The sequence below is a fragment of the Lepisma saccharinum genome, chromosome 8 (assembly GCF_977018435.1).
Source record: "Lepisma saccharinum chromosome 8, izLepSacc3.1, whole genome shotgun sequence".
Classification (NCBI taxonomy): Eukaryota; Metazoa; Arthropoda; class Insecta; order Zygentoma; family Lepismatidae; genus Lepisma; species Lepisma saccharinum.
The window spans coordinates 35,397,914-35,410,345 of record NC_139236.1 but is presented as its reverse complement, the minus strand read 5'-3'; the positions used below and the strand labels follow the sequence as shown (position 1 = coordinate 35,410,345).

The 12,432-nt window shown below is 39.0% G+C and overlaps 1 protein-coding gene across 2 annotated transcripts in view; it reads right to left on the bottom strand.

The window, feature by feature from the left end:
- LOC145990936 (solute carrier family 13 member 2-like) overlaps nucleotides 1-12,432 on the bottom strand; it is a 75,329-nt gene that overhangs the window by 62,292 nt on the left and 605 nt on the right. Inside the window, exon 1 of one of the 2 annotated variants that reach the window (XM_083126478.1) lies at nucleotides 5,250-5,537. The exons of the other annotated variant lie outside the window; for it this stretch is intronic. Coding sequence (XP_082982604.1) covers nucleotides 5,250-5,366 — 117 coding nt within the window. The 5' untranslated portion in view covers nucleotides 5,367-5,537. Of the gene's footprint in view, nucleotides 1-5,249; nucleotides 5,538-12,432 lie in introns of those variants that run through there. 2 annotated transcript variants of the gene reach the window in all.

Sequence of the window (12,432 nt, the reverse complement as noted above, 5' to 3'; positions counted from 1 at the left end):
CGCGTCCAGGCCCCCCGCCCCCTCCCGCTTCATACCAAAAGTTGACCCCCGCCCCCTTCTATACGCCCATGTGTCCGGATAAAGTCGTGTCAGTTGTCGCGATTAGACGAGGTGATGAAGTGGAAGCGTTTGGTTTAATTAAATTAAGCTGTTTGTTTGTTTATTTTTATGAATAGGGTGGAATATTTAATGTAAGAAGATGTTAATGTAAACAAAGGATAAAAAAGATAGAAATGGGTAGAGAAAGAAAGACAAAATGACTTAGAGACTTAGAAACAGATCGAGAAAGAACGATGTAAAAGAGAATCTTAGCATCCATGACCACCGAAGCACAGACCCCTAGAAAATATTTCATCCACCCTTGAGTCCATTCAAAAATAAAATTATGTGGTGCCGCCACTAGAGTCGTACATGTGGGGCCTGGACCATATAATATACGCGAACCTTTTAACCAACATCTTTCAGACAAATTTAAAAAGTGGGGTAAAATCTAAGATCTTAATAAACTGGTCTGACGCGCCACGGGTTGGGGAGAGTGTACTGTTTGCTCCACGCTTAAAGTATTTTATATTATACGGTGTACGCTTTTAGAAGGAACATGAGTTCGGCCAATACCCAGCCAGTGCTACTGCGCTGTTGCCAAACTAACTGCTAGCGCAAGGGTAGGACAGAAAATTCGCGATTTGTCCATTATTTTGATAATGTATGCACAGTATATATGACTATGAGTACAGTGAACTAATATAGTGAATATTTCTACACAGGATTATAATATCATATCACTGTAGCATATACGAGAAACCCATACCTGAAAGAAGCTTGAAGGTATTTATTGGAGAGGAACTGCCAGGTCATCATCACCGCTCTCGTCGTCTTCCTCGATCTCCGTGTCACTGATTTCACTCATTTCCGAGTCACTCTCCTGGAAGTTAATGATTAGATTTTGCACTATGCTGTCTCGGGCCACTTCCTTGTGAAAATTCTCTTCCTGAAGCTTTTCGACGTAAGAAGATTATCACCAGTCGCTCTCAGGTTGTGCATTGTTCTCAAAAAATTTAATTCTCGCGCAACTATATCACCAAAATCTAACAGAAATTTACGCCCATCGTTGTTTTTTTTATATTTGAAGCCCAACCGTTTTAGTATTAACCCCATATAAGTAGAGGAACCAGTGTAATTAATTCTTTCCCTCATGACGCACAATGATCTAAGCTAGTAACACTTTTCTGTTTTCTGGCATGTTTCCCAGGAGATTTAAATAGGGGTTCACCGATTTCTGTGGTAGATGTTTTACCCTGTTTTACAATACGCGACACAGTATGAACACTTACACCACACGCTTTAGCCGTAAGTTCTCTAGTATGTGAAAACACTGTTTCAGCATGCACTTCTTCCGACGCCAATTCCTTGAAGTACGAATACACTTTAAAAATAATATTTCTCCCTTGTGAATGTATTATTGTACCCTTGGTACCTGTACTACTGGTGCCAGGTTTCGGAGAGTGACATTATTTGAAATAAAAAGAACACACGGAACACATACTATTGCACGAAAGGGCTGTATTTAATCTTTTCACAAACTGTTCTTTGTGGCGCACGAGTGAACGATAATTTTAAACCGGCCTTGCTACGAAAACGCTGAACTCAAAGTGACCCAGACTATCAATGTTCGAGAACGCCCAGAACAATGAAGGGTCATTGTTTATATCGAGGCGAATTTAACACCCACAGTTTTCTCTAGACACAACATCTCAGCTCAGTTTCGGTTGCAACGAAAAAAACAGGCGGAAGGAAATGAAAGGTGACGATTCCCTTGTTTCTTCAAGGAACGATAACTCCGGCTGTAGGCGACGGAAATTCGTGGCACTTGGACAGTCAGGTTCAAAATGTCTTTCCCCATCTTATGATGAACCTTAAAGTGGCGAGTTTTATGAAAACTTCTTGCGCGCAAGAAAAATACAGATTATGAAAACTTCTTGCGCGCAAGAAAAATACAGATTATGAAAACTTCTTGCGCGCAAGAAAAATACAGAACACGGCTTTTAACTTCCGCGCCGCAGTCTTCTAACCGTACAACGTTAAAACCAATAAGTTGCTGACCAAGGCAGTTTATTAAGATAAAAACACTTAACACGTAACGTTTCGACCCTGTATCAGGGTCTTCCTCAGACGAAGAACTAAACTAAAATGATGAAATATACTACACACAGAAAGATTACATACACATAGCAGGGTCACAAGCCACACAACAACAAATCAAATTGTGACCCTGCTATGTGTATGTAATCTTTCTGTGTGTAGTATATTTCATCATTTTAGTTTAGTTCTTCGTCTGAGGAAGACCCTGATACAGGGTCGAAACGTTACGTGTTAAGTGTTTTTATCTTAATAAACTGCCTTGGTCAGCAACTTATTGGTTTTAACATGGAAACAAGGCTTAATTATATTACAATCGTACAACGTTGCATTCCTGCCATTGGCTGATCGCCACGCACACCCTCTGCGTGGCCCCACCCGATATCGCTTCTAAAAGCGTGCGTCTTATAGATGAACTGGCTCATAAACATGTAATTGCACAGTACACGTTATCTACATTATCATTTACCTGACCCACGATGGACATGTAAATTACTGCTAATCAAACTTACTTACCACTACTCTACCACACCTGAATGGTTAGCGGGGTGTAAGGGGTGACCCTTTCGCGTAGCACACCCAATTGTCAACCTCACTTCCACGTAGTACATCACGACTGCATTTTGCAGACTAACGAGGCTCTGGCGGCTGGACCTACGGCCAGTATAATCTTCGTAGTACTGTGTGTGCTTTGTCCTTGTTTGTGAATATTTTAGTCTCCTACATTACAGTTGTGTCATTCGTTATATTTTAGATAAGGTAAGGGGCTGGACCCCGTATCATGTGACGGGTGCAAAATAGCCTAAGTGCTGACGCTCCAAAAAAATTTAATTCAATCAATCAATCAATGAACGGTTACCGCGTGGATGAATACGCGTAGTAATCACTGGCACAGCCTCTCCAATTTTTTTCACATTACATCGCTTTGCAAATTTTTCGGAAATAAAAGTGTCAATTCTTGATAGATTTTGGGTGCTGAATTTGATTCTGTCATGTACAGGTCCTGTCCCAGAAAATGTACCTGAACCCACCCTGAAATGTAATTCTCACAATTGCAGTAACACCTAAAAACTGTAAAAAGTGTCCCAATTTGCTTGCAAGTGACTAAAGAGACATTCTAAATAATATTTTTCATTCATATCAAGTCGTGCGCTCGCGAATTTCACTACATTTTAGAATTTACTTATATTCTGTTGAAAATACCGGTAACATCTGCTATGTGGGTTCAACGTGTTGATAATATTCTGGCAAAAGTGGCATTTTATGAAAATAATTATCAAAATTGATATGCATAGTGATATATATTGTAAGTTGTTATTTGAGGACTATTTTCCCCTAACAATTTTTCAGTACACTATTTTTTTTATTAAAGTTTGCCCCACCCGAAAAGATATTCTGGCTACGCCCCTGATAGTAATCAACAAGTTTGCCATAGGTTCGATACCCATCATCGCCAAAAAGTAACAAGAAGTTCACCTGGAGGCGAGAGAAAGGTGCTCTCTCTCCAAACGTAATGTTAGGTAACGGGTAAACTAGACAATGGAAAGTATCCAATTAAGATTCCATGCTCAGAAAGAACCATTGTCACTAGCATTCGCAGGCAAGCATTACATACTAATCGTTTTAAAAACCGCATGTTAACACGGTATGAAAGCTGCCTAGTACTTTATTCGTGTCTCAAATAAACCATCGCCAAATAATATGTATATATATATTTTTAAATATTTTGCTATCCACTTTTTGTAACAAACATATCCTCCTGTATGGAGCTTTAGTTCCGCAAAGAAACATGTATCACTCCTGCCACTAAATATAATTTCTGAGTTCCATTTTTTAAACAAATGAATCAAACACCCTAATAAAAGTATCGTGAATGTCAATATTGCAAGAAATAGCAGTGGTCTAGGAATTGGTATCTTTTATTTCAAAAGCATATAGAAAAAAGCAAAAACGGTACATTCCATCAGAATAACTAAATTTAAAGAATCCTATAGATCAACAAATTGAGTGTCAAATGCAAAAATCTTGTCAGATTTCATATTCTACCATTTTAATATTGAATTAGTCAATCCATGAATTTTCAAAATTTCAAGAAATGCAATTCTTATGTGAGATGTCACACAAAACAAGCTGTAAGCTCGGTGACCGATCGCGTTGACTGGTCGACTTTCTGTCTGGCCACCGAAGTTCTGGGTTCGAGTCCCGGTCTGGTCAAAAGTGTTTTTTGGGACTGTCCCTTCATCAATGTCATCTAATCATCACTCATCCTGGTCGTCCCGTTTAACCTAAAGTAGCAGAGAAGCTACTCTAAATAATAAAAATACAATACAAATACACAACGTAAGCATTATTACTAAAACTTTTCAGAGATGCACTTCGGTATATTAACGGTATGAAATATAAAAGGAAATAAACGAAAACAGTTGTGTGAGTGTGTGTTTTGAGTCGATTGATTGATTTGCTTTATTTTACTTCGCTTTTTGTGTCACTTTTGGCTACTTTGCGAAGATGGGGATGAATGATGATGTGATGAAATTGATGACTTCGAACCCGGGACCCCTGACGTCTTAGCGCAATGTGCTAACTACTCCGCCACGGGGGCCGGCATTTGGTTGATCGAATATAACTAAATCACCTCAATAATAATAATAAAGTATTAGTTTATAATGATAAGGTCAAACTTAAAGTTCCCCGTGCATATAGCACCGTACCATGAAGACACATTTAGGGTATGTGGGGGTAAGGCCCCACACGTTGTCGATCTCGGATAATTTGGAGGTGATGTGATCAGCACCACGCTCCGGCCGCCTTTACCCATCAGAGTTGCCCCCAGGTACCCATTGATTTGAGGCTGGATGAGCCCTGGAGCCACTTTATGCTGGACAAGGCCGGAAAAATTACAACCTCAAATTACCCACCCCGGCTCTCCCGCCTGGCAGTGAGACGCCCTGCAGATTAGACCCCGCAATAATAATTATTGTTATTATTATTTCTGTTCAATTTTATGTAAAGGGCTTTGAATCTCCCCACAAAAAAATTCTGACGATGCCCGTGGACAGACACGATTCTGATTATCACTTTTTAAAGTAAAATCGTATTCGGCGCCGACTTACCCTGGACGAGTACTGCACTGGTATTGGCAATAGAAGAAGTGGCACAGCGAGCACGACCAGCGTTCTCCAATGGACCAACATAATCTTCAGACACCTTCTAACGTTATGCGCCAACATCTTGGACGGATTAACTAGCCTAAAGAAGCTGTAGTTGCCTTTTGCCCTCCGATTGATTAAATCTTCGCGACGATTCGCAAACACTCGCGTCACAAACTTTCTCTCCGCCTTCCACACTGGAGCATGGTCTGTCACAAACTGAGAGAGGGAGAAACAAATCTCGCGTTCACCTGTTCGAGCCGCAGGGGAAAGGTCTTCTGCGCTCGCTCAGAGGAAGATACTTTATCCTTGTCAGATATGCATATACTTTCCCTTGATTCGTAATGTTGTAGGATTGCGCAAGTCTTGTAAGCTATTTCATTGGCCGTAAACACACACATATGATTAAGGACTGGCAAGGTCGGAAATGAGTGGGGTGGGGGCTTCCTCCTATTAATTCATAAAGTTGTCTCTTGAAGGGGACAGGGAAATAGACCACCCGCCGACGCCTCTTTTAAGGTTGCATTATTTATTAATGTCTTACTTTAATAGACGGGAGTTAGATTCGTTCAAACCTTTCTTCCACTCAACCATATACAATAAAATTATAACTAAACAAAAAGTGTATAAGTATACAACACTGTTATTCAATATTATTGTTGACATGAGTAGCATAATATTCCTCCCATCCGTCTACTTACAGTTGAACCACGTTTATCTGTGGTTGAACTGAGTAGATGAGAAACAACTTGGATTATACGAACTTGCATTTCTTGCAAAGTGAGACTTAAAATAACAATGCCATACATTTCCCAGACGGAATGTAATGGGGGGTTTGATTGGCCCACAGTAAAGTCATGTTATTATTATTAACATGAACAGCACAAGTTTGCCTCCCATTCCCACCTCATCACCCACTTTATGCACAACTTGTCAAGTAGCAGACAACTTTTACTAGGCTCCTTGCACGGTAAAGTTTATGATGAACTAAGATTCATAAGTTCCACCCCAAAAAGGGGAACTTCATTGGCTTGCGATATAGAAACAGAAAACTGATTTGTGCAGCTGACATTTTGAATTTTATCATCGGTTTTTGAGGGAACTGTACGACAAAAAACAACTACATCAATTTGTGAGCTTATAAAATACTCTTGATCTTTTATTTCGTGTCTCATTGTGATATTGTGCACTATAAAAAGTTATTGAATGAAGTAATCTTATATTTAAATTGTGCAACCCTTATGGTTTGCAGAAAACTTCGTCATGACAATAATGTTTTGTCTTAAAAATACCTCTATCAAACGAAATAAATTAAGATGATCATTCATTCAAAACTTACAGACTAAAAACAGCTTGCTGCACATCAAAGTACGTTCTGTCGATATATACAACGCTCTAAATCAGCTATTAGCTGTAACTGTAACAAATAACATATAATTTGTGACTCATGCGTCCGGAGTAATGAGGCATCAGGAAAACAAGTATCGAATGTAAACTACGGCTGCAAAAAAACAATATGTTAGATTCAAAGATATATCCGTGCTAGACTTGGCACCCCTTGACGTCAGTTGTCCCCTCATTGTCATGACTAGGGCTTGGAAGATGAGGAAAAATCCTTTTTCTTTTTTCCTAGTGTCCGAAGACGAGGCCCAACATAATATATGTTCATTTCGGGTCATTGTCGGCCAGAAAAAGGTGGGTTTCATTTGTCCTTTTTTGCCATTTTCGGCGGTTTTTTTTTTGGCTTTTTGCTGCATTTTTAACCTTTTTTAGGTCTTAACGGCTTTTTTTTGCAACTTCACCTTCTTTCGACTACGTTTTTACTGCCCATTCTCAATTCGAATCATCATCAGTTCATCACCTCTTAAACATCCTTTCTGTAGTAAAGAAATAAAAAATAAGAAAGAAAGAAATATATTTGGTTAGGCCAAATATGATTATTCAAATATGATTTTTCAAATTATGTTAATCTAAAAAATATATAATGTCTGAAAGAAGATGCATTTCATTCATATAGTTTTCTCGCACTGTGTGTTCCATACCACCAGAATTTTGTATTTTTTTATTCATTAAATGTGTAGCCTAATTAAAACTGAAGCTATTAATTAATTTGGATCACATTTATACGTCATTTTTTCCGTTTATAGGTCCTTTTTTTATATTTTTAGGTCTTTTTATAGCTCTTTTTTTGGCAATTTATAGGTCTTCAACTTCCGAGTCCTAGTCATGACACTACACAACCAGTTACAGCAGCCCTGGGACAGTTCTCCTGTGTCGTCGTCTGTCAGATACGTGACATTGAAAGCAATGATTTACAACTTTTCAACAATCTTGCTTAGGACAAAATGTGAACCTGGGCAGAGGTTGAAGTTGAAACCAGTTCAAGGCTAGGAAAAGAGTCAGGCGTGCTGCATAGTTGAAATTTGCTGATATGTTTTATTATTTATATATAGGATAAGTTAAAGAATAATTGAAGTGAGAAAACAAGGGTATTTTTCAAGACATATACTTATATCCATGCAAATCACTCATGAAACTTTCTTCTGAGTTCGGTCTGCAGATTTTGATGATAACAGATAAAATGTGAATGTTATATTAATTCTAAATTGTGGCGTGTCGAAGGGATAACGGGGGAGGGGGTATATCCCCACACCCTCACAAAAGTAAATTGTAAATATTTGTTTCGATTTTGTTACCTAACATTGCTTTTGTATCTCTTAACAACTGCGCATTTAGAGAGAGTCCAAGGGTCCTGTCCGCAAAAGGTTCTTCTTAAAAGTAGACTCTATTCAGTAAGGAAAATACGTAAATGCGTTTTGTTTTATAATATTAAGTTGTTTTTGTTGTTGTTGTTTTTGTTTTTCTTGCCAAATTGTATGAAGAAGAGGATTCTATTGGCAATGATCAGTTTTGTATTGTATACAAGGAATTAACGCATAATCAGATACTTCACAGAGCGATTAAAAGATCCGACACCATGGGACTACCCCGTCATTAGTGTAGACAGTGAAAAATGGAAAGAGGAGACATTTGGAAATATGTACTTTGCAGCATTTTGTAGCATAACAGATTCTCAAGTGTCGATTATTCTCTGTCAAAGGTCACTTAAACCTACTTTTTTTGGGGGGGGAGGGTGATAAGAAGTTGGATGCCATCACACATTATTTAAAGCACAGAGACATTAATTGGAGATTGAAATTATTCAAACTAAAAACACTATTGAACTTTTATGTCGCACTGTGTAAGCCGTCCTTTTCGGTCCGTATGTTTGGTCACGTGCCGCTCGCTAATCGTACGTAGCAATGATTTTCTTTTACGGGTAGTTAGTGGTAAAACTTGGAGAGTTCTGTCACAAGAAGACAAGAGTCATTATTCTAGCATTATTGATTTAGGGGATATTTTCAATTGTTATTGGTAGTAATAGTACCGGACATGCTGTATATATGTATAGGCTATCTGTGTGTGCATATATACGTACAGATTGCCTGATAAGTCACTCCTTGTTTTTAAACTATTATAACTTATTCATTTGCTAACGAATTCTGTTCAGCAGTCAGGAAACAATTTCTGCATGCAATGTGGTTTCTATGGCATAAAAGAGATATCTTTCACGATAATTGTTGCAGTTGTATAGCGTGAGAACTCGACATACGGATTTCTATGGACTCCTTGTGAATATATAGTTAGTGATGGCAACATTGTTGGCTCTCCTCCATGTTTACCATCATCCGTATATCAAACAAAACCTCAATGAACGGAATGTACGATGGCACTAGTTGCAACACAATCGGTTAGCAAATGAAGAGGTTATAATCATTTAAAAACTGGGAGTGACTTATCAGCAGGGCCGTATTACAGCGCCTTGAATAACGTAGCGTGGAAAACGACCCAAGAAACTAGTTCCCCAGACGGATGAAAACATAGATGGCAGTGCGATCGACCCAGGTGCTAATTTTCTTATGAAAGTAATGTGGCTTAGTTAGTTTTTGGAATATATTGTGTAGATTTGTTTGTCTTGAAATGCGGTACGTGAATTGATGGAAACAGTTATATTTGTGGAGTGATTAGCAGTCACGAAACGGCATTAATTTGGAAAGAAAAGTAAAATAAAATTAATAAATAAATAGCATGCGTAACACAAGAAGAAACGTCGCAAAGTGATTCCGGACGTCAGGTGTTGGATTGTGTACTAGAGTTTTATTTTTCTATGTTATTAGAATATAAATAGTATCCTGAGAGATATTTCATACCGAGGCGACAAACCACAAGTGTCGCTTGGAAGCGAGCAGTCCGTAATCAATGCAGCCCTTCGAACCGTAGGGACACAAGCTCTGACTGCACCGTTTCCTCAAGGAGATTTTACACCAAAGCGAGACGCGACAAACGATACGAGGATTTCACACCAAAGCGACACGGGTCCTTCGGTCCAAGACAACTTTCATAACGAAGCGACACATGTTGCTTGGAAACGAGCCAATCAAGAACAACATTTCACATCGTAGGGGCATGACGGGAAGCACAGGCCAGCGTTCGGTTGGTGAAATCATCAAGCGATAAGTAAAGCAAGACATTCATTGCATCGCGCATGCGCGAACAACAAAACACGGCAACATGTTGCAAGCTATTGAGGAAATGGCCCAGTTTGAGCGACGCACAAGCGACACGTGTGGCTTATCGTGTCGCCTAGATCTGTTGTTGTAATGTGCGGTTTATCGTGTCGCCTATCGGTTGTTCGCACAATTAGCAGCGAACGCTTGCTAATAAACTGAAGGCACATGTTGCTTATCACTTAGTTGGGAACTCCACCTGTAGCGCGTCGCTTCGGTCTGAGCACCCTTCCTTTAAGGAGCTTTCCGACCGAAGTAACAAGTAGCACGCGAATACGCCATATGAACGTGTCGTTTGCTGTTTGGACCCTCATGTGCAATGAATGCTATTTTACAGTCTGGAAGTGTGTGTCACTAGTGTGACAGTGTGAACATCCCGTGTCGCTTGTCCCATTGGTTTGAAAGTTTCCTTACACTCATGTCGATGGCACTAAGAAAGTTTTGTGGGGTTCCCCTTGTTTCATGCAATCATCATTATCATAATCGCCGCGATTAGTTTAAAGCGGAAGAAAAGAGACAGTAAATATCAAAAATACAAATGCTTCAGTGTGTATATCTTTAAAAGAAATGATGATGATGATAATAATAATAATGAACCTAATTCATACACAAAAATTTAGTAGCCAAGAGCATTCCACGCGAATTTTTATCCCGTATTATTAACGAAAGTATGACGATAACAGGACGTGGTCGACTGTCTAGAATGTTCGTTAATATCTTCGCGACCACTGTACCAAATATCATAGCAATTATCACATTCATAGAAATAGTTCATGTAAAAGAATCAGACGTTGCAGCGAAAACTCCATTTACTTCCATTATAAGCAGACGAATGCCATGCACCTGTACCGACACCAGCGCCTCTAGCGGTATCCTTTTTGAGTGGAACTGCCAGAGAGGCCAAAACCGTCCGTTTTCCACACTACATTATTCAAGGCACTGAAACCGTATCAAGGTTTGTGGAGGCCCGTGGGCAAATATTTTGTGCGCCCCTATTTTTTTATTATTTTTTACTAGGAGCTTTATTAGCTCAATATGTTAACCACCAATTTTCAGCAGTTGAAATGGTAGACCTGATTTTAGAACCAGTAGTCATTCACAATCGAACATATAGCAGATTGGTTTGCAGGGAGAATAGCGCAATAAAATAAAGTTACAGGACAAAAATTATAGCGCTATAGCAGCAGTAAAATTCTGCGTCTAAATGTCTACAGTATATTATGAAGAGTTAACACCGTAACTGCAATATATACGTAGAAAATACTAAGGGGGTTCAGACGGAAACAGAGAACTGAGCAGTAGACTGTACTTACGTACATAATTTCTTATAAATGATATTATTTACAATTAAGAGTAAATATGTCACTACATATGCACTGTCCATCTACTGGACAATTACCGACAGGTTCATTGTGGAAATTGTAGTAACTACACTTTCTTCAAGAAAATTCCCAAAGGCTTATTAACATTTATAGTAGACACACTTTTCTTGCCTTTTTCGCAGAAAATCCATCTACTATATCATCGAAGTCCAATTCACGAAGAACTTCATGCTCAATGTTTAATAAACAAAAATTGGATAAGCGCTCTTGTCCCATGGCAGCACGAAGCCTGTTTTTCACTAATTTCATTTTTGAGAAAGATCTTTCTCCGCTGCAGTTTCTTACCATTAAGACCAAATACATTCTAAAGAGAATTTCGACATTGGGAAATGTACTGCGGAACGGGTCCTACATACAATATTATACATAGACAGTTCCATTGGGATGTCTTCATGATGTCTGACATTGCTACAGCTTACTAGGTTTACAAACTGTATCAGCTCATTCTCTAGCGAGGGTTCCAGATCTTCCTCGTAGATGCTCACAAGCTCGAGAGCTGCAGATGTAATTTGTGATGGAGTTGCCACTGCAAGTTCATTTAGAATACTGAACCTCTTTGCGACAGTTTCATAGGGAAGAATCCTGGCTGTGAGTGATGAGGTGATTTGATCAATCACTGGTAGAAAACTTTCCACTCTGAAATGTTCACTAGACGAGAGGTGGATTTGAGGTTCAATTGTATCCAGAAGAATGTAGACATACGACAATATTGAAGTTCTTTTGATTTTTAAAATGCAACTTCTTATGTAATTTTTCACAAGCATAGCCAGTTGGTTAAAATATTTTTTTGGTGGAGGCCCTTCACAGCTTCCTTTTGGTGGGGGCCCAAGGGCAATTGCCCCAGTTGCACATAGGTTAATCCGGCCCTGCTTATCAGACACCCTGTACATGTGCGTGTGGGTAAAGATTTTGTTTCTTGCGATTAATATATACAAGGAGAGATCTACAGATATGTAGTTAGCGATTAGAGGGTTTTAGACGAGAGCAAAGCTAACAAAAACAGTAGGAGGAGGAGGAGGAGGAGAAAGAGAGAGAGGAGAGAGGAGAAGAAGAAGAAGAAGACGAGATACGCTTATATCGAACTGCAAGAAAATTATCTGTTTATAAAATTTTGGAATCTGTTTCTCAAAGTGAACAGCTGACACAGTATGATGTTTT